General features: G+C 37.2%; 4 protein-coding genes across 8 annotated transcripts; 1 reads left to right on the top strand and 3 right to left on the bottom strand.

The window, feature by feature from the left end:
* Positions 1-3,939, bottom strand: LOC311080274 (P2Y purinoceptor 3). 3 transcript variants are annotated; one of them, XM_084110138.1, is made up of 2 exons: positions 3,820-3,939; positions 1-2,270 (listed from the first exon to the last, which is right to left on the bottom strand). In XM_084110138.1, the coding sequence occupies exon 2, from the start codon at positions 2,141-2,143 to the stop codon at positions 905-907; it is 1,239 nt and encodes a 412-aa protein (XP_083966264.1). In that variant the 5' UTR covers positions 2,144-2,270; positions 3,820-3,939; the 3' UTR covers positions 1-904. The 3 variants fall into 3 exon arrangements, with proteins under 3 accessions (XP_083966264.1, XP_083966263.1, XP_083966265.1); XM_084110137.1 differs by lacking the exon at positions 3,820-3,939 and adding an exon at positions 3,290-3,403; XM_084110139.1 differs by lacking the exon at positions 3,820-3,939 and adding an exon at positions 3,058-3,081.
* LOC311080275 (schwannomin-interacting protein 1) lies at positions 3,468-7,747 on the bottom strand. Its single transcript, XM_084110140.1, has 7 exons — positions 6,884-7,747; positions 5,680-5,897; positions 5,440-5,555; positions 5,276-5,363; positions 4,910-5,071; positions 4,126-4,243; positions 3,468-4,035 (listed from the first exon to the last, which is right to left on the bottom strand). Exons 2-7 carry the CDS (start codon positions 5,884-5,886, stop codon positions 3,935-3,937), a joined length of 792 nt encoding a protein of 263 aa, XP_083966266.1. The 5' UTR covers positions 5,887-5,897; positions 6,884-7,747; the 3' UTR covers positions 3,468-3,934.
* A 5-nt stretch (positions 7,748-7,752) lies between these two features.
* rnaseka (ribonuclease, RNase K a) lies at positions 7,753-9,490 on the top strand. The gene is made up of 3 exons (XM_084110136.1): positions 7,753-8,012; positions 8,489-8,571; positions 8,772-9,490. The coding sequence occupies exons 1-3, from the start codon at positions 7,935-7,937 to the stop codon at positions 8,914-8,916; spliced, it is 306 nt and encodes a 101-aa protein (XP_083966262.1). The 5' UTR covers positions 7,753-7,934; the 3' UTR covers positions 8,917-9,490.
* On the bottom strand, positions 9,475-21,562 carry alox12 (arachidonate 12-lipoxygenase; the record flags this gene model as incomplete). Of its 3 annotated transcripts, none has more annotated exons than XM_084110133.1 (15): positions 9,475-10,063; positions 10,354-10,524; positions 10,937-11,037; positions 11,999-12,120; positions 12,292-12,461; positions 12,730-12,816; positions 13,439-13,642; positions 15,757-15,900; positions 15,986-16,158; positions 16,930-17,036; positions 17,183-17,305; positions 17,409-17,490; positions 17,599-17,803; positions 19,491-19,636; positions 21,271-21,562. In XM_084110133.1, 14 exons carry the CDS (start codon positions 19,632-19,634, stop codon positions 9,884-9,886), a joined length of 2,013 nt encoding a protein of 670 aa, XP_083966259.1. In that variant the 3' UTR covers positions 9,475-9,883. The 3 variants fall into 3 exon arrangements, with proteins under 3 accessions (XP_083966259.1, XP_083966260.1, XP_083966258.1); XM_084110134.1 differs by lacking the exon at positions 21,271-21,562 and adding an exon at positions 20,942-21,047; XM_084110132.1 differs by lacking the exon at positions 21,271-21,562 and having other exon boundaries at positions 19,491-19,646.
* Positions 21,563-22,162: the final 600 nt, after the last annotated feature.

Here is a 22,162-nt window from a genome sequence, read left to right as displayed (position 1 = left end):
TTTAGACAGGCTATCCTTTAGTTTAGAAAATCTTGCAACAGGACAGTTGATCATTAACCAATGTAATACCAAGCAGTAATAACAAGTCTCTGAGGCTGAGGTCTTCCGTGGATCATCTGCTTTTAACTTATTTTAGTAAGACGGAAGGACAAAGGGTAGTTTACTTGTTCCTTATACTAATGTACTCGTGTTCAGCGTACTTAGAAAGTACACAAAGCGAGGTTCCTGGTACAATACAACTGTATGAAAAAGGGAGTAAGGGACACTTTTTGACCACTATGGCAAAACTGAAGGTCTGTTTAAATTATGTAAATATAACATGTGAACAAGATGCCTAAACCGTCACCCTTAAGAAGTTTATTCTACAACATATTAAGATTCAATACTCACAGAAGGACAAACAAATCTGGAACAGTGCTTAATGGTGCATAGCATCTTTAAAAGAGCTTATAATTAGATTTTCATTTAAACAGGTTCAGAAAATGTTTATTAGAACAGTTTAATTATTCACAAAAAGACATAATTATCTATGACAGCACTAAACATAGTTCATGCACAAAATATGTCTAATCTGAGGTATGCCAACAACTGCAAAAATAAGATAAACAATAAATGAGTGTATTTTTCTATATATGCTTTTGCAATTTATATACATTAAATCAACAGTAAACCTAATCAACATTTTTTCAATAACGAATTAACCCTCCAAACAATCAACAAGAAAAACAATCTGTTAGGGGTCTTGAAAAGACAAAACAACCACAAGATCCTCCACGTTTTATGTGAATACACAGGATTATACAAATACATTGAATATAACAAAACATTACAGTTCATTTCAAATGAATCCCATTTGAAGGCAGTTCCACCAGGCTCACTTGTTGGTGTCCTGCACTGTTATTCCTTAAGGTAGACCTCTGAATATTTTGTTTTCAGCAGTTGGCCCATTGTCCTTATGGTTCCTTGTCTCCTCAGCTTCATTCTCCTCTTCCTCTCCTTTTCCCAGCATTCTCAGTGGCCATAGCAGACCATGCTGGGCATGTTTAGGTTTTTGACAGCAGGGCCCATTTTTCTCTTTGGTAAGGAAATAAAGCAGTGCATTCAGCCAGGCGTTGAATGAGGCCAGAGGCCGAGTGATTTTATAACAGATGGAAACCATGCGCATGGTGTGGCACTGCACCTTACTTGTCACTTTCAGAAGCAGGAAAATGGTGCGAGTGACATGGAAGGGAAAGAAGCAAAGGGCAAAGAGCAGAGTGATGGTAATTATGGTCTTGATGGACTTGCGACGCCTGTTCACGTAAGGCGAATGAGCCCCCAAGATGATTGACATGCCCTCTCCCCCTATCCCTGCGACGCTTTCACAGCCCGTCCCACTTCTGACTCTTTGAGGAGGAGGCTGAGAGTGCAGCGTCCGAAATATAGTCAACACCACACGCGAGTAGCACCAGGCAATGATGCTAAATGGTGCAAAAAAACCCAAGAAATGAAGCGTGACCCCGTATGGGATGTAATCATGGAACTCTCTATCAATGGCATCATCCCAGCAATTATTGAACATCTCCTCCCTCGTGCCCTTACCTTCACGTGGAAGATACTGCGTCTGTGCAAAGCGAAAAATTGGGCATGTTAGTGCAAAAACAGCAATCCACACCAAAACGCAAGTCCCCTTCACGGCTCGTTTGGTCTCCAAGGTGATGGTCTTCATGGGGTGACAGATGCCCAGGTAGCGGTGCACTGAGATACAAGTGAGAAAGAAGATGCTGCAGTAGAGGTTGAAGTAAAAGAGGAAGCGCACTAGGCGGCACATGAAGTCTCCGAACACCCAGTCGTCCCGCATTACGTAACTAGCCACCAGAAAGGGCAGGGATAAACCATACATGAAGTCTGTCGTGGCCAGGTTCACCATGTAAATCAGGGACGCATTCCAGCGTCTGGTGCGTCGAAAGGAACGGTAGAGAACCACAAAGTTAAGGGTTATACTGAAGACAAAGGTAAAGGAGTAACAAATTGGCAGGAAGATGTACTTGTAGGACTCGTCAATATTGCAGGAGCCAGTAACTGAAGAATTAAGTGAGGAAGAAAGCTGGGCGTCTGCACCCTTCTCTGTTTCAAACAAAACAGTAGGCACTCTTGTCGTCATTGTCAGCTAGTTCTTAGGGAGCGTCCTTGTTTCATCCTCCCATTCTTTGCTTCCGAGACCACCTCTTTTCCAATAAGCAACTTTTTGGAGTTTCCTGCGATCTCCTACTCCTTGTTTAGTTTAACATCTAAGAGAGATACATTGCTGTTAGAATACAAAAAATGTAACCAATTGTCAAAACCTTTGCAGATGTCATCTCACAAAAGCCTCCCACTTGCTCTTTCTAGCCCTCCCCGCATCCCCATTACTCTTTCACAACCCCTGGTACTGTTTGCACATAGGTATATATGCTGCTGATTCAGGCCCTTTTCACTTCATTAACCCATCAAACAGTAACCACACTTCCCCTCTATGTCCTATTCTCTATCTTACCCGCCCCTCGGCCTGTCCCTCACATCAGGACTCTCTACCCCATTCCTTTTAGCATTCTACGCCTAGACTCCCTCTGGATCCATTTGCACATTAAACAACTTTGGGATGCTATGTCATGGCTATCCCTACCTCCTGGTAAAGTTAGCACACAGCTGACTGAGCCCACGGTGAATTGCTTATTGCCTACCACTCCTCAGACATATAAGACACTATGTCAATAAATGAGTGAGTACCTGAAGGTCACTAAATGACATTAAGGTAGTCTGCTTTGGCTGAATAAATAACAAGGTCCTTACTTGGGAAATAACACAACATCATAAACAGAGCAAACAACCCTAATTATAAATCACATTACCTACATATTGCAAGAGGTCACTGCCTGAAATTATTTACTGGCAAAGACAAGAAGTAAAAAGAGTATAAAGACAAGAAGATTTATAGGTTTATATATATATAGGTATTGTAAAACCATTTACATTACATGCAAGGACAACAACAAAACACCAGTTACATCTGGTTATGAGGTGAAAATGTTCACTTACCTATTTAATAGAGCAATAAAGTCCTTTTTTAGAAAAAAGAAAGAATCTTAGTATGAATAAAACACGAGGAGAACCTCTATTCCAACACGGAATACAGTTAACAGCTAATTTGACTATCAAGCTAAATACAGAAGAGCAAAATCAAAGAAGATTTGTTTGCATCATTGGCTCCGTCTAGTCAATTCACCCTTGAATCTTTCCCTTTAACATCAGTTTCTCAAACTATTTTTACCATTCTCTCAATCCAACCCTCCTTGGTCATCTCTTGCTCCATGATCTGTCCCTCCCTCTTTCTTCTTTCCTCTATTAGTGCTGAGCTGGCCTTTTGACAATACAAACTCTGGCTAGGCAAAATAAACACACACACACACACAACAGAAGAGCAATGATGTAACAAAACAATACACATATCAAATCTTAATGAAATCCCTTTTATTCCACAAAATAATATTTAAGTATTTCACAAACAGTGACAACAACAATCCAGTTATGAGTTGCTTGGCAATGTATGTACGCACACATACTTTGTGGCATTCAATGAGCCATGTCTTAACATGTGAGGCTTGGCATAATTGGCTTTGCCACTAAACAAATTGGAGTAATATTGAGCAAAGGAGCATGGCATGGCATTTAGTGTCTTTTGTTGAAAATGTTGCTTTATCTGTTTGACCTATCAATTTTAAGAATGTAAACTGCTGTTTTAAATTCTCATTGGTGCCTTAAAAGTGTCATAAAAAAGCTGAAATGAAAAACTATAAAAACCTTAAAAGTCTTTTGCAGTGATGGAGTGCTGTAGCTTTTCACAGTAATGTCATTAGTTCAGGCAGCTCTTGTAAACGAATGTCCGGTCATTTTGTTCCATTTTGTTGATTGTGCATCAGAGTGATGTCATATCTTGTACCTCCAGCAGCATGGCGTCCTGCTCTGTTCTCAGTTGGTCCCTTGTGAGAAGTCGACCCACCAGCTCTGAACTGAGGTCTACACACACACAGACACACACTTACTCATTTATTCACATCAGGCGATGTATATCATCTCTGTAACATAATAGTTAATGCTTCGGTTTACCATGAATGTCTTTGCTTAGTGAGGTCCTCAATGCTTTCAACTCCTTCAAGCTGAAATTCTTCAAGTCATTTCGCTCATAGTGCTTCCTTTCTCTGACAGCCTCACTGGGAGGTATAGTCTGTGATGGGGATCAGCGGAGTGCAATTATGCACAATTGTGCATATCTTCACTACCATTCAAAAGTTTGGGGTCGGTAAGATTTTTAAAAGGTTTTTGAAAGAAGACTGTTATGCTCACCGAAGCTGCATTTATTTGATCAAAAATACAGTAAAAACAGCAATATTGTGACATATTATTTCAATTTAAAATAACTGTTTTCTATTTTCAGCATCATTACTCCAGACTTCAGTGTCACATGATCCTTCAGAAATCATTCTAATATGCTGAATTGGTGCTCAAGAAGCATTTATCATCATCATCAATGTTGAAAACACTTGTGCAGCTTAATATTTATGGGGAAACTGTGATACAGTTTTTAGGATTCTTTGATGAATAGAAAGCTCAAAAGAACAGCATTTATTTGAAATAGAATTTTTCTTTAACAATGTAAAAGTCTTGACTGTAACTTTTGTTCAATTGAATGCATCCATGCTGAATATTAATTTCTTTAAAAACGTTCTTACTGACCCCAAACTTTTAAATGCTAGTGTACAGAACATTCCATTTATACATTACAAATACAAAATACTACATACCTCTTTTGATAAATGTTCTTTCTCAATTCAAATGCATAAAATGAAATGGGAAACACACATAAGACCATGAATATGTGATCTGCTCTAACCTGTTTTTGCTCCAGTCTCAATTTGTGTCTAAGTACACTCAGTGCAGCTCTGACATCATTCTTAAACCCTCTTGATTTGGTTTTCTTAGTCGATGCAGAGCTTGAACCACGCTCCTTCTCTAACCTCTGAATGCTGCCACTCTTACTGGACTGTTTTGCCACCTGAAAAGGTAACAAAGAGCACAACAAGCAATTATTTTTCTCGTCATAAAACAGACATGAACAAAATTGTACAGTATGTCTCTATCCCTATCCTTCGGAGCGCTACACCCACTGAAGTTGTTCACACTGTTCACATTATGTTACCACCCACACCCAGCAACAGTGGAAAAACATGCAGTGTGGCAAACTGGCAATTTATTTCACCTCTTTCTTTGCCTCTATTTCCTCTTCTTCCTCCTCACTTTCACTGTTATTGATGAAGCACAGCTGTAGATTCATCTGGCTCTGCAGCCTAGAATAATAAAGCATAGTTTCTAAAGGTTTTATTCAAATTCAGAAGTAGTTGAGATTCATTAAATCTTGGTGACCTTGATGTCAGAGAAGTCAGACGACTGTTGCAATCATCCTCCATGTCCTCATAGGATTCTCTGTGACTGCTCAGCCCTCTGATTTCTGGCCAGTCTACTGTCAGCTTGTCCAAGTCCTGTAGAAAAACCTTTTATTATAAATTCATAGAGGCTGTTACTGTAGATAAGTAGACAAGGAGTATTTTTTAAAAATATATTTTACAATTTAATGCAGATGAATATCTTCACTTTCATTCAGACCTTTTCCCTCTGTCTCTGCTCTTCTTGTTGCTTCTCAAGTTCAGCAATACGAAGGCTCAGATCCTCCCATTGCATGATGGGTAAGCCCAGGTCATCATCAGGGTATCCCTTTTGCCATAATAAGGCCGCCCCCTCTGCATCCCCCTCTGTCTCATCACTCTCTTTTTCATTTCCTCTCTCCCGCTCTTTTTCTTTTTCTCCATCCATTCCCAAGACCCCTAAGAGAATAAAAGGGGGAATAAAAGAAAACTTAATGCAAAGAAAATATAACTTCACATTCTCTTAAGCACATTTTATTATTACCAACATTTCAGCAAAACAAGTAGCCTTTGTCAAGGTAAGGTACATTCTTTGACAAAGGCTACTTGTTTTGCCAAAACACTGGCAATACTACATGTTTATGGTGATACTATGAAAGAAGCTGCCTCATAGTTCTGTAAGAGAAACTGGCATCAACAGATAAAGACATTTATTTAACATTTATTCATTAAAGCTAAGTAGTATATATGTTTATGTTCATGGTAGTTTTTTAATTACTGGAATATAATGCAAAAGCGGCTATCTTTTAAAAAAATATTTATTCATTGAGACGCTAGTACACTTAGTATAGGCTATACTAGCATTTACTCATTTGCATCTAGTCCCAATAGTGACAAGAAATTATTCAACTGTTAATTACTAGTTCTATAGGGTTCTGTGGTTCATACATCACTCCAGACTAGTATGTATTCAGATTATTTCTGATACCTATTTCTTTTTTCTTTTTTGTTTAGTATTTATTAAGTACTAGTATATTATAGTAACTTAACTATTCAAATAGTTACTATACCCCGTTTTCTTAGTTTTAATTAAACAGATACTAGTGTGCATTTCAGTTGTAACTAGTATTATGGGCGGAAGATTTAAAAAAAAAAAACAATTCCTTGAAATGTTACAACATCCAGAACATGCATGAGGAGCCATCTAACGTATTTCCTCAGAAACTGCAATATCTCAAAACATTAACTCCGAAACTGACTAGTTTGGAAATTGGGTCATAAACAAGAAAATATTTCCATATTTTAAATAATAGCCTACATTCCAATTATTTACAAGTCGTGTAATCGTGCTAACACTTTGGCCACGTATTGAACTGACATGATGTAACGTTATCCTAAAACTTTTATATTACTTAGTTGTAGAGGTAACGTTATAAGTTACTTACTTTTTTGCTGGAATGTTTTTGCAAATTCTGTCCAAGTCAAACCTCATACAAATTCCATCGTTTTCTTGGGCTTTATAACTTGTTTTCCTCCGAGCTGTCCCGTTACGCGCCCTCCTCGTCTTCGTTTATCCTTCACTCTTTTTCATCCATGGAGATGAATTTCTTTTTCTTTTTCACACCTTCGTAAACTTCGATATTTAGAGGGTTTATATTATGTAGAGTTAACGTTTTAAATCCGTTCAATCAATCCGACATTTTGTACTTTAAAAATCCTCAACGCAGACATCAAAAACTAAAGGAATTTGGCGACGTTTTGTTATGGGGAGAGAACGCGAAGGGAGGAGAATGAGCGAAGAGTAATAAAAGGAACCACTTCAGGTGTCTAGTTTCAGTCAATTTGCAAGTCGATAATCTGTAAAATCCTAGCATGAAGTCTTGAAGAAAAGCTTCGGCTTGCACATGAATGTTTGTTTCCCATGTCTATTTTTTTAAGACGAAACACGAAAGAAAAAAACTTTGGGTTTGGGTGTCAAATGTCAACAAGTCTAAGCATGCTTAATTTATGACAGCAAAATTATAAAGGCGAATTATGGTGTTTACACATTTTTTTAAGCCTCGTTTGAGAACAAAAAACATTCTTTAAATATCTATCTATAATTCACGGGATAAAAATTAAATCCTCAGAACAATCAAAAGTTGCTGGTGTTTTAATTCATCCGTTTAACTGGATAAACAAAGTAAAGGATGACTGGAATGGAGATGAATTGTTGCGAACAGACACAGTTGAGGAGCTCGGAATATTATTAATGAAGTGCTAAAAAGTTTGTTTCAAACTCTTTATGACGTTGCACTCTGCTGTCACTCTACTTCCGCTTCCTCTAAAGTCAGCTGACTTATCTGGTGACTGTTGACATCGATCTCACCGAGACCAGAAGAAAAACTTAACAGTAACTTCTAAAAGATCAAATGACGGTCGTATAAAGTTTATTTTATTTGAAACGATCCTCTGGTATCTCTGGTAAACGAAACCTGACAAGCGTTTTTTATTGAAATGGCTTCTTTGCTTTTCTGCGGTCCTAAACTGGCAGCATGTGGACTGGTCCTGAGTATTTGGGGTGTCATTATGCTGGTAAGTTCAATATTCTCTAATGTGTTTTCTATGCATTGTTTATAGATGCTGAAAGGTCATAAAAATACAGTAATTGCCCATTTCTTAACGGTAGTAATGAGTAAATTGCCTTGACACTTCATTTCAGTAACATGCAGAGTTCCTATTGTCCTGGAAAAGGGAATTTTTTAAAAGATTGATTTCTAGGCCTGGAAATTAATGGAAATCTATCTATCTATCTATCTATCTATCTATCTATCTATCTATCTATCTATCTATCTATCTATCTATCTATCATGTTTTTTTTTGTGTGTGTGTGTGTGTGTGTGAATCCTATCGTAATACATTATTTGTAGATATCCTCATCCAAGTCATTATAAACTTTTATAACTTTAGGAAAAGTCATGGAACAAAATCATATCCTGAATATGAAATGTCTGTGGTGGGATAAACACAGCCCACTTCATAATCAACATTTTCTTTCTGATTTCTCTTAGGCAATGCTGGGGATTTTTTTCACCACACATTCAGCTGTGCTCATAGAGGATGTGCCTTTCACAGAGGAAGACTTCAAAAACCCGTGAGTTCCTTTTGCCATTTACTCATTTAGTCACCCTGGAAAATAAGTCTGTCTAGTATAGGGAATGTCACATATAATTGGAAGGCTTCATGATGGTGGCTATGACTGGCTTCCTTCCCCTTTTCCTTCCCTCAGGCAGAGGTGTCCAAACGTGTAGTCCAGTTTAGTCAAAATTTAACAAATCTTTTCTCTGATTTCAGGGATACGCCACTGCAAAACATCTATAAACTGTACAACCAAGTTGGATACAATTGCTTCATTGCAGCAGTAATCTACGTTGGTTTAGGATTCCTATCATTTTGTCAGGTTCGCCTGAACAAGCGCAAGGAATATCTGGTGCATTAGTACCAGTTTAAATCTACCTCTAAATTCTCTAATGTTGCATTTGCCTTAAAATGAAGCTTAAATGAGTGTGGGTATTTAAGATGGAATAAGATGATGTATTTTACTGTGCTTTTCTTTCTTGCCTTTCTATCTTGAAGCCTGTCATAAAATACAGCATGAGTGAGATTGATCATTATGATTATTAGTACCTCACACATTTGCCTTTTGCTATTTTGATCTGTGGACATACCAAATCATTCAAAGATATTGGTTATCTTCAAACGCTGTTGATAAATGATTTAATTGTGATTTTTATTTATACTTGCACACCTGTCAAATATACAATCTCATGAAGTAAATGTTGAATGAAATTTTACAATATTCACATTGGTTGTTTTCACAATAATTGACTCAAGATTTTGCCTAGATACAGTTTGTCACTATAGAAATTGAGTACACATGGTTCTGCAATTACAAACCATCTTTTGAAGATAACTTAATCTCCAGTTTTACATGTGTAACTTCTAAATGTTTGATGCAGAAATTAAATGTTTTTAAAACAATTCTATATGAAATAAATGGAAATGGAATTTGACTTTATTTGCAATGGAAATGATCTGTACAGGGAATGTTGTTAGGAAAAAGCATTGCAATAATAATTAATTTTTCATTGTTTTCATCTGGAAAAAGAATGTACTATACATATATAAAGTGCATTTTATGAAGCTGATGGAAAGATCAAGAATACAGTGAGTAAACATCCAAAGAAACCAGTCCAGTACAATCCAAACAGTCCCTTTAAATATAAAGTTTAAATGCATATTGTTTTAAAAAGTAAAAAAACAACAACTCTGAAATGAATGGAAAAAAGCTATATCTAGGAAAGGCACTTTGGTTGTTAATTCAAAGTGTGCTAATTTTAAGTTTTAGCTACTCAGGAAAATTTTCACAGATGTATATACACGTACAATTCAAAATGAGAGTTTCCCTAAATGGTGATGCTATTTTCCATGCGGCTTGGACACAGGTAAAGGTACTGCAGTTCTAGTCCCTCGTTCTGAGATATTATCTGCTCCTCCAGTTCCTTCAGCTCCTTTCTGAATTTGTCAATCACCTTCAAAGCAGCAGGCTCAGTAAAGTACTGTTCCACATACTGACCCATCGGGATCTGAAGGAAAGAGAAAAAACAGAGAGGTGTTACAGTGAGTCACCATTGTTACTGTATTATACTTCAATGCTTCATGGGAAGAAATGTCTTTCAGATGTTTCAAGTTCAGCTAATCGAGGTCTTTCAGGATTACTAGAAAGTTACAGGCAGTTTTTATCAAGGTTGGAGCCAAACTCTGCAGGAAAGTGGACCTTGAGGGCCAGAGTTGAGAACCCCTGGATTAGATTGTACTTTATACAACCATAAATGATGTAAAAGCACAGTTGTGACAGCTAGTGCTGTTGACCCACCGCATCTGGCTGTGCCCGACCCAAATGCCATGTGATGGCCATCTGCACGCAGGACTGGCTGATATCAGGGAGTGTGTCCATGATCAGGCCCATGGTGACAGCATCCTTATCTGTTGGTGGAGGGTGCCGCATGGTGCAAGGTGTATTGGGAACCCATGCACACCAATCAAACTACAGTACAGAGAGAAAGATCAACAGCGATCACAATCAAGCATACAAGTGATGCCTGTGAATTTAGACTTATTTCTGGCACCTAAAACAAGATTTTATCTTTGCTGTGAGGTTATGGGCAGTTGTAACACTAGACTTTGTATGATACAACTGAAAGAAAAAAATCTTAATCTATAATGGCAAATATTTCATTAATTATCTACATTTAGACTGTTCTTAACTCAATGGTTGATCAATTTATTTTAGTAAAAACGAATATGGAAAATTCCCCCCCATTCATCCCTAGTGACACACTCCCTGTAAATGATTGCGTTCCTTGTAACCTGTATTCAATATAGTGTAGAAAACGTATGTCTGATGTCTTTAAAGTAAGTTTTTAGATTTGAGAAGATGTTAGAGATGTGTTTGTTACCTGTCCATTGTTGGTGGCAGCATGTTGGGCTGTGCTGGTCGAGATCACCACGCTTAACAGTGTGATCAGTTCTTCTTTTGTCTTCAGCTCACTGGCTAGGCCTTACATGGAAGAAACAACAGTGGTTACTCCATACAGTCAATTTCAGGAGCCATTTATTAGCTCATGGTGTTCATTTTGATATGACACATACTTTGAAACCAGGCTACAGCATCAGTTTATTTGAGATAGTTTATTTTGTATTTTAGCACATCCTGAGCATCACAGACATGTTTCTTTTGCTAATGACCACATGGGGGCACTGTATCTCTATCCTTTATGCTCTTTATTACTTCATTTTCCTGGTTTATGATTTATACCTGGGCTACAGCATGTGTATATATACCTCTGATGTCTTCTTTAGACATTTTTAAAATTCAATATTTGTGATGTGTGTATTGTAAAGATGATTTACACTACCATTCTAAAGTTTTGGGCGGGTACGATTTAAAAATAAAATAAAAATTAAAAGTATTTTATGCTCACTAAGGCTGCATTTATTTAAACAGCAGTATTGTGAAATATCTTTCCAACTTAAAATTACTTTTCTATTTTAAATAATGTTTAAAAATGTAATTTATTGCTCTGATGGCAAAGCTGAAGTCTAGTCTTTAACGTCACAAGATCCTTCAGAAATCATTCTAATATGTTGATTTGGTGGGTTTAAATGTTTATCTTATTATTATCAATGTTGAAAACAATGTTGCTGCCTAATATATTTGTGGAAACTGATACTTCTTTTCAGTTTTCTTTAATGAAAGGAAAGTTGAAAAGAAATGTGTTTATTTTGAAACAGAAATCAAACGTCTCATTATAGATGTCTTCACTGTCACTTTTGATCAATCAATTGCATCCTTACTGAAGAACAGTATTAATTACTTTAAAATAAATGGTACTGACCTCAAACTTTAACATGGTAGTGTATATTGTCAAGCCTTAATAAATACACTGCACAGGGTTTATCATTTATCCACTACATGACATTTGTGAGTTCAGTGATGCAGTCATGTGTTAATATCTTACCAAAACCAGGCACATCCACAAAGCCCTCCACAGCCACATCATTAATCCAGGCCTGAAGTTCTGAGTCCTGTTCCACTTCGCTATCACTCTTGTAGGACAAGGAAATGATTCCTGAAACAAAACTGAGAGAAAAAAAGAGCATATGAGGAAACAGGTCTGTTTGAACAGGAATTTTATTTGTATATACACCACTTCATTCATGTGTAAATGTCTGAAAAAATTATTTCTATTATATAGCCACATTCATAAGAATTAAAAGCACCGAATGAAGAATTCCTATTTGATTAAATTACTTTTGAATCGCATCCCACAGCATCAGAGAATGGTCCCTGTAGAAATAGTCCCTTAGCTTAGTAACCCCTCTGTCCAAGATGTCAAATTTGGGCTGGAGGGAGCGATAGGTCAATACTTTATACTCCCTCTGTGCCAGAATCAAGAGTCCTTCTCCACCTGTTGATACCACCTGAAAAACAAAATTTTTGAACTGATTGAGTTATATACTACTGTTCATAAATTTGAGGTCAGACTTTTATTCAGCAAGGATGACAGTAAAGGCATTTATAATATTTATAGTAGCAAAAAGCTATCAAGCTCAGGGGTATACTGTAAACAGACTGGTTTGGCTGGTTTGAGGGGGTGATAACCACCAAAAACCCATTAGAGTGAAGATGATAAAAAGATAGAGCTAATAAGGTGCATTTTTGTCGGCTTTATGGTTTGAGGAGGCTCACCCTTTTGAAGATACCATCTGGGGAAATGAGCTGTGTTCTGCCACGACAGTTAATCTCAAGCGTATACCTCAAGTGTGGAGCCAAGAGCTGCAATGAGAGAGAAAAAAGCGACAGAAAGAGAGAGTGAAGAAGACCCGTAACATACAATACAACTGGACAGTTTAATGAATGACCAGTGATTTTAATGCATCAGTGATTAGTTAACTTTAAAGCTACACTGTGTAGGATTTTCTCCCATCTAGCGGTGAAATTGTTTATGACTACCAACTGAATATTACTTTCTAGCCCCTCCCATTCCGAGGGCGTTTTAACTCCTACGGTGGCCGTATTATTTCAAATCTGCCGGCAGTCGCGAGTAATCTCCCCCTCGCATTCGTCACGGTGCCACTGAGTGTAAAAACGTGAAAGGCGAGGCTTGAATTTCCAGGTATGTCCCTCTTTGGCTAATGTATTTTCAAGATGGAGGCGCAACATGGCTGCCGCCATTCGAGCGACTCGCTCATATGTATTCTAAATGGCAGATTCTACGCTTACGAGAATACTTGATTAGTTGGTAGAAGTAATTACACATTAATGAGCACACTTGAAAGAACAAAGTGTTTTTTGCTAAGAATCAACTTAAAAAATTACACAGTGTAGCTTTAAACCTGCTTTGAAACATGCAAATGGATCTTTTCTAAAAAGCACTTTCTGTAGCACTTCCTCTAACCTTATATATAGGGTGAACAGCAGGCAGCTGACGCAAGGTGGCCATACAGAACACTTCTACCACCAAGTGTGTGCGTAGCAGATGTGATAACACCTGAAAGATCTGGAATTCAGCATGACGAACCCACATCTTAGCCAATAACCAGGCCAGAGGTGGATCGCTAGGTAGGAATATGGGCGTGTCCTTATCAGGTTTCTGTTCAAGCTGAAAGAACAAGAACAATCAGTCATTGTCAGTCCGTTCCTGGATGCACCCCCTGTAATGTTACGGTCACAGATTGTCACCTTTCAATAGGCCTACTAATATGTATCATTTAGTTCCTAACGTTTTTCTGTGTCCCCCTGTGGTGAAAATCAAGCTTTTAATGTTGTTTATATGACTATATGCTGTTTTTAATATGCTTTAAGACAAACCATGTACAAATGCATAAGTCAACACCATTGCTGAGTATTTTCTCCTTAAAACTGCAGTGAACCAAAGACAGTCTCAAAAACACGGTTTTTGACATCACAAACTACCTTGTAACCAATCGCGTCAACGCGTGATCGCAAACGAGTGGATCTCTGAGCCGGTGTGAGTGAGTGGAGACGGGGCTAATTTGAAGAAGAATTGTTTTTCCCAAGGAAAAAAACATTTAAATGTGGTGATCAAATATGTGTTTTAAGGGATAAAATGTTTGACAGGGGGAAATGAACTAATATGCACTCTTTAGGGGTAAACAAGGTACAAAGGTGTACCTTTTGAAAGAGTACTGCCCCAGTAACAACTTTTGTAAAAAAAATAAAAATAAAAAATCTATCTATAAATTACAGGAACGTCTGTCTGTCTGTCTGTGTGTGTGGGTGTCTGTTAACCGCATATCTCTCGAACCGTTAGTCCGATGGATTTCAAACTTGACAGGTGTCTCGCTACGGGCACGAGTAAGTGCAGTGCCAAGTGCAGTGCGTTGTTTGGATGAGAAATGCTAAAGATATCGTTAAATATATCATTTTTAAAAGGTTGTGGTTTAAAAATAAACATTCTGACATTAGAGGGTTGTATCGGTCCAAGAAGCCCCAAGAAGGATGTGGTTTAAAAATAAACATTCTGACATGATTCTGTCAGCTACACTGTTTACTTCTGAATAGTTTGGTTCTAGAACGTGATAAATCCATTTTGATTAATTTGAGTAAAAATGTGTTTTCTTTACCAAGAAAGTGGCAAGATGAAAACCACTATTTTCTGTTTCAAACTTTCACATAGCATCTTTAGGTTATAATATCATAAAAAATTCAAATCCAGATTTGGATTTTCAAAGATCTATTATAAAAATGGATTATTTTCCCCCAAAAATGCAATAAATTCATGACACTTTTTTTCCAAAATGCTATCATATTGAAACTGTTGAAATCAGCCATCACTAGGGAATATCTCCTGAACTTTTTTGACGGCGATCAGCTCACAAAAACTGATTTTGCACGGGCACTTTGCACTGCTCCCTGAATCAATGCGCTTATTCATTTGTGGATGTAAACTGAATCTGTAAGTCAGCTATGCTGTTTACTTCTGAATATTATATTTCATTCTGGTGCGCTTAAAGTTATCGCTACTGTGTAATAGTAGCCTATGCTATTCACCAACTAAACATATCCTATTCAATGCGTTCACAGTCTCTTTCACGGGCATCATTTGTAGTAGCCTATTCACAAACTGTTTCCTCAAGCATAGCGTTTTCTCGGAGTTCACTGTGTGCTTTCTACCATGCACAAATAAAAATGTCACTGAACTTTTGCTGTGTAATTGTAACAATGAGCACTCAAACACACCAAACCAACAATTACTAAAAACACACTCAAAAACTGATTTTGCACGGGCATTTTGCACTAGCGCTAAGAAGGTTGTGGTATACATAAACACTCAGTCAGCTACACTGTTTACTTCTGAATATTATAGTTTATTCACAGCCATCATTTGTAGTAACCTAGCCTGCTCCCAGAATTCAATGCGTTCACAGTCTCTTTCACGGGCACCAAACCAACAATTACTAAAAACACACACAAAAACTGATTTTGCACGGGCATTTTGCACTAGTAATAATAATTCTGAGAGTGTACTATGATTATTACATTAATAACAGCTTAAGATTGTGGCACATAAAACTGTTTTGGCTTATAAATTTGTGTCTATAATTCAAAGGCATTTCTATAAAATGTCTCTTCCATTCAGTAAAAGCACAAGCATGAGAATATGTGAACATGATGATGATTTTGGCTGATAAGAACTCTTAAGAATAATATTATTATTAAGCCAAGTACAGTAAATGTGTCAACTGGTTTTACCTGTATGGCAATGGGAATGAGACCTTTCTCAGGGTGTTCATACAGTAAGCAAAGCGGGGCAGCTATGTGCTGTGTCTTGTCTCTAATTACATTGGCAGGAATCCCATCCATTATTGCATAGTCAACCAGGAATATATTTCCTTTCTTCAAAAGGAGAGAAAATGAAACATTCTTAGATTCACAGTTCCAATAATCCATTGTATTTAAGAAAATAAACACTAACTCTCACCTTGAGTTCCTCCTTCAATGTGGTTGTAGGTATCAGAAAGGACTGTACCATGTCTCCAGTGACAGGGAAGTTCGAGGGCACCTCCTTGCACCTGGCAATCATCCGTGGGTTTGAGCCGTTCAGGAATTGGTACCCGAAAAACCAATCTTCTCTCCAGTGCTTCATGGTGTATTCTAAACAGAATATTCATCACAAATTCATGTTATTCATTTAATAATGCTTGTGAGCTTTCATAACCCAGAGTTAAGAGAATGTGTGAAACGTCCCAAAACCCAGGGCTGCAAGAGGATTTTTATCCAGGGTTTAACTAGACCATAACCTAGGGTTAAGTGCAGACTCTTAATATTTAATTTGTGGGAGTAAAAGTGGAATTTTCACATGCCATTGTGAAATGCCATTAATTTGTGATTGGTCTATGACAGGTTACATAAACATGTTACAAAATAAAATTTTCTGGGGAGAGAGCTTTCTGAGAGTGATTTCATGAAATGCTAATTTTATGGTATCTAACTTTACTCTTTCCCCGCCAGCATTTTTGAAAAAAGTTACCATGGCCTCCAGAATATTTTGTTTGAACATCTGAACATGCAATAATAGCAAAAGAAAGAACAGAGCCATCAGCTTTAAATCCTAAAAAACTGTTTGTTCTAGCTTAATGCATTTCTTTTTTTTCAACACTTGAATGTGGGTAAGTTTCATAAAAAAGCAACATTTTGAGCAAAAAGCTGAGAAAATTGTGTTTTTGTCAGACTACACCTGGATCAGATTCAGAAGGATGATCAAAACATCAACAACCCCAAAGCTTGCACAGTCTTATAGCTCGTCCTGGCCTGACATTTCATTCAGTAACATTAGGCAGGTTTGATTTATACAGTATGCCGTTCAGTATTGATGATCGCATTATGCATTTGCAAAAGAAGAAGCTTAGGATAGATTGTTGTTACCAGCTATAGGGCTTCTTAGCTTCCAGAAGATCCTTTTGAAATCGTCCAGGTCGTTCCACGACTTCCCGAACTTGATTGCCAGTTTTTTCAGAGAGAGCTCCAGAAGCCTGACAGGCAGAATGTATTGGTGGTTAGGTAAATGGAATGAGTGGATAATAAAATGATGTGCAGACAGAGGAACACACATGATTATGCACGTTAAAATATCAGGTCACTTTGATAAAGCATAATTAAAGTTTGCATCTTTACTCACGCATAGTGAAGGGATCCCACAAAGTCACTGCGCTTCTCATTGTCGAAGCGAACGTCCTGGGGGAGATCGGCCTCTGACTTGGCATCAATGCATTTTGGAATGCCTGGAGCCCATGCAAACCATCTAATAGGTGAGACATGGAGTTTAACAGTGATTTGTGAGGACTAGCCTACATTCTTTACAGGAATGCAGTGATAAGTTCAGTGTATGCAATTTCCCAAGAGACCTGTATATTTTCTGCCTCTCCTGAAGCTCTGTCTTTCTGTGAGCTATCTCCACTGGCAAGGTGTCGTCACTCAGCTTTTTGGCTATGTAAGGAGGAACCAGATTTAAGCTTTTAATCACAGGGTTTCACCTTGTTCTCAGATCGATCGATCATGCAGTTGTTGCTGCATGAGCAGCTCACTATAACTGACCTGTGCCTTCTCTGATCTCTACTACCACTCCATCTCCCACTAGCCAGCGGTAACAAGGAAAAGTATAGCTGCATCTTTCTCCAGGTATACTGACTTTCACATATCGGCAGAACCAGTTATCCTCCACCCAGTACTTCTGCTTTTCCAGTCGCACCAGTATCAGGGGACCCAAATCAGCTGCGCTGCTAACCGTGTAATCATCCTCCTACAAAATGATGGAAATAGAGGTCTTTTCATTTATTATTACCGTCAGTATTGTATATTTATTTGTGATGCTCATTTCACATTTCTACATTTCGATTATACCTTTGCCATCATCAGTTTTGGGGGTAACGCTTTACAAGTTAAGAGTTATGTAATCAGATTACTTTTTTCAAGTAACTAGTAAAGTAATGCATTACTTTTAAATGTACAACAAAATATCTATTCAAATAAGTAATGCAAGTTACTTTGTTTTCCCATTAATTAACTGACACCTCTTCTGTCCTCATGTTGAGATAAATCGAAAGTAAGTGCAGAGGCGTTGTGTGCGCTGTGTAAATATGATGCTTATTGTAGTTCTAGATGTGAGCATGCATTTACTCATCTCACTTGCACAAAAACAGATAAGTATTTCTCAAAATGAATAAAAACAGTGAAATGCAAACTCTAGTCTCACTTTATTAACCAATGTTTTTGCTGCTGACCTTTGATGATCCGATTCAGCCATACTAATAAGCAAAAATGACTCACATTTGTGCTAAACATCACATTTGTGTTAGAGTGTTAAACTTCATTTTCCTGCATCATATTCTTCTGAAATCCAGAACGGCAGCACAGCAGAAAGGTTTGTTTGAGCGGTGTCCTCTACTGTACAGGGGAGACTTTGCATTTCCTTCAGCCTGAGGCTTTTGGTGCATAAGGGCCTTTACATTTGCCAAAAATATATCATTTTTTGTTATTAAAAAACAAACAAGAAAGCCCGGCCCAGGTGAGAAAAAGTAACCTAAAAGTAATGTAACATTACTTTCCATAAAGAGTAAGTTATGTAATTACTTACTTTTTTAGGTAGTAACGCAATATTGTCATGCATTACTTTTAAAAGTAATTTTTCTCAACACATGGCCATCATTTAATGCTCACTTAAAGTTCATCATTAAAAACACTAATTCAATAACACAGTTAAATGTGATCTTTATCAAATCTCAGAATGATTATCTATTTTTCATAATGTGCATTGTAATGTTGTGATGTAACAGTACACTTGTTGCATTTAAAATGATTCATTTTTAGCTTTAAGTCATTTTTAATATATTTAGACAAAATAATATGACTAAACAGTATGAATTGCATGAAAATGATTATCGGCTTATCGTTATCGGTCAGAATTTTAACATTGGTGTGTCCCTATTTTTTAGAGACTAAGAGATAAGCTGTGATGTGCTGATAAGCTGATAAGTGTGATGTGATATTTTGCAATAAATTATTTATTATATTTCATTGGCATTGTTCTAAAATGTGATGTCAAATATTTTAGCCTCTCTTAAAATACCTTTTAAAATAACAAAAGATCTCTACTGCACCATACAGAGGGAAATTTAAGAAATATTATATTTAAGACATTTAGGCCTTGTTTCACAGACAGGGCTTAGATTAAGCCAGGATTAGGCTTTGGTTCAATTAGGACATTTAAGTCGATTTTTACATTTTTCCTTTACATTACTGGTGTGCTTCTTGAGACAAAACAATGGCACTGACATATTTTAAGAGATGTCACTGCAAGTTGCTTTCAGTTAAAACTGCTCAAACATGCATTTTAGTCTGGGACTAGGCTTAAGCCTGGTCTGTGAAACCGAGGGTTAAGTGCTTAATACATTGAAGTGCTTCTCAGAAACATATTCATGGTCATTTACCGCTCCTCTACAGAAGTCTAGGCCTGGGTTGTCCAGCACGGTTCTCTCACTCTCTCCTCTCTCTCCAACCAGAGTTATGAACACGTAGTTATTGGTTCCTGAATATTCCGAGGTCCCGGTGGCCACAGTAACTTTGTACTCCATCTCTGCACACATACACATTCAATAATGTTGAACAAACTGTAAGATATTTTCATTGTTCCAGCCACACAGAGCAGTCTCAGAAGCCCAATTCATTTTTCAGTTACAGGAACTATTCAAAAGTGAGCAATAAGCAGATGTTAGTCTTTTCCCTCAAAGGAACTGCGCAATCCATTCATGTCCACACCGGACGATTACAAAAGCGAGATATTGTGGAAGTGAAAATCCTCCTCTGAATGACAGAGGAATGTCTTGCAGCAGAATGATCTCCCCTGCGCTATATCACCTTGTGAAAATAGATCTGATTCATTTTCATTTAAACATGAAACCAGATCTGTGTAGGGCTTTTAATAAAATTAAAAACAAATTCAAAAATTAAACTCTTTATACATTATCAGAAAAGATTCAACTGCAGGCACACACTTTAGTGTAATTTGATCTTGTGAGCTTCCACTGTTTTGTAACAATACAAATACAACACAACTCAAACTAGTTAAATAAAGGAGTGCATTGTCTTTTTGGTATAAAGCTGATGGTAACACTTTAACATTAACACTAGTTAATGCATTACATATCCTGCACTATGGAAAACATGTTTTACAGCATTAGTTAATCTAGGTTAATGCATCTGTTCATTGTTCACAATGCATTAACTAATGTTTATTTAAAACAACCAGAACTTTATATGTAATGAACATTAACCTAATTGAACAAGTTTGTGTTTATTATTTTGTGAGCTATTGCATTTACTTGTGTTAACATATAAAACCGTATTATAAAAGTGTTTCATTTATTATTTGTTGCTGTTGTAATGCCTTATTTCCTGAATGAGGATCTGTCAAATCAATCAAGCATGGTAATCTTTAACCTTCAGGCGCCCTACTAGAAACTTTAGATCAATATCACTTTGGTTTTAAGATATTTTAGAGCAAGCTTATTTATAGCTTGTCCATCCGTTGCACCTGCCAATAAAACTCTGATGTACTGTTATACTCTATTAGTACAGGTCCACAAAAATGTGTTTCGTATATAATGTAGTCTGAAAGCTTACACAGACAGATTTGCCTTGGCCATCAGAGATGATGTCGTGAAGGACATATTAGTTATGTCAATTGACCGTGGTTCATAGAGCTCTAAACATTGAACCAACCTGTGCAGAAATACTTCTGGGTTTAACTTAAATCAACATACATTAGAAACCCAAGGACATTAGACATTAGAGGACATTAGAAACCCAAAGATGAATATGCTTAACCCCTCTGGTGCTCTTTTGACTGAAAAATTATGCCTTTTTTCATTTTTTACTTCACCTGAATGACATCACACTTGGTGACTTTTGTGGCACTTGCTACGTGATCACACACACGTCGTGGATATGATGTGAAAAAGTCACACTTGTACTTCTCACGGTCAAATGTCTGCCATAGAAATTAATTAGAAAACAAATGGAGTATAATTATTGCTTAGTAGTGCCATAAAATTCCCTCAAAATACAAAATAATTTTGAACAAATATATATAACTGTCCACTTTTGACCGGGAGGAGTATGAGTGTGACTGTGACCCCTAAATAAAAAGCATCATAAGGTTACAGATTAAATCGACAAAGAAATCTGTAGAAAAATTGGGCAAAAAATTACCTTTCCTCTGTAAAATGGTGTTGCTCCTTCCCTACAGCAGGTTATCTTGCCTCTTTTCTTCAGTGTCCTCAACCAACTAGTTTCCTTCTTTCATGTCACCCTTTTGCAAAGCCTGTTGTACACAGCAACTGCCTGCTCACTGACCCTGAAGTTTCACAGACTGGATCAGGCAGATATTAGCTTTGTAACGTCCTGCCTGCAGTGGTCTCCTCCCTCATACCTACATTCCCTCCCTTCCCCCTCTCCCACCACTTGCGTTTGTCATAGTCCTCTGTAGGCTGATATTTTAACCACCTCATTTGTTTATTCAATTTTCTTTGCATTCCATTTCAAGGAAGTGGGTAATGCTAGCTCACAAAAAAAATACCACAAGGCTCAAAATAAGAATATTTCTGTACTGAACTTGTGAAACCACACTGGAGCCAATGAACAACTTTCACATGAACGGTACAGCTCAAAGTAGAATCACATTTCAACCAGACCTCTAAAAACACTGCAGTCAAGAGGTCATTGATACAGTTTGTTTCGTTTACTTGTAAAAAAATGGCTTTCTGTGTGGAATTACAAGCAAAACTTTACCTTTTTAACAAGCCACTGGTAAATACCAAATGAACCAACAAGTTTCACTTATTATTCAGTGGTCTGTTTCATGTTACATAATCAACTCTCTGTCTTGATCCAGAATATCTATTAATATGGTTTTTAAAAAAAAGGTTTTGACCTTAAACATGACTTACTGGATGAAAATTACATGCTAACTCAATATATAATCAATAGATACAGAGTGCAAAATATGTTTCAAAAGTATGCAAAACATATTTGGTTGAGGAAGTACATAACAGGCAGTTCTGTGTAACGTAAACACATGCTAGCTGTTCTCTGGAATGTTATA

This window comes from Abramis brama (genome assembly GCF_963993115.1).
Source record: "Abramis brama genome assembly, chromosome: 3".
NCBI lineage: Eukaryota > Metazoa > Chordata > Actinopteri > Cypriniformes > Leuciscidae > Abramis > Abramis brama.
Note: the sequence above shows the minus strand (reverse complement) of the source record. Positions and strands in the feature narration are given on the sequence as shown.

Bases quoted from the DNA above. Each gene is read 5' to 3' on its own strand.
- LOC311080274 (XM_084110138.1), bottom strand. From the start codon at position 2,143: ATGACGACAAGAGTGCCTACTGTTTTGTTTGAAACAGAGAAGGGTGCA.
- rnaseka (XM_084110136.1), top strand. From the start codon at position 7,935: ATGGCTTCTTTGCTTTTCTGCGGTCCTAAACTGGCAGCATGTGGACTG. The intron at 8,013-8,488 runs GTAAGTTCAATA...GATTTCTCTTAG, and splicing joins TTTGGGGTGTCATTATGCTG to GCAATGCTGGGGATTTTTTT. The intron at 8,572-8,771 runs GTGAGTTCCTTT...CTCTGATTTCAG, and splicing joins GAGGAAGACTTCAAAAACCC to GGATACGCCACTGCAAAACA.
- LOC311080275 (XM_084110140.1), bottom strand. From the start codon at position 5,886: ATGGATGGAGAAAAAGAAAAAGAGCGGGAGAGAGGAAATGAAAAAGAG. The intron at 5,556-5,679 runs GTCTGAATGAAA...GTTTTTCTACAG, and splicing joins AGCAGAGACAGAGGGAAAAG to GACTTGGACAAGCTGACAGT. The intron at 4,244-4,909 runs GTTAGAGCAGAT...TCCCCATCACAG, and splicing joins TGAGACTGGAGCAAAAACAG to ACTATACCTCCCAGTGAGGC.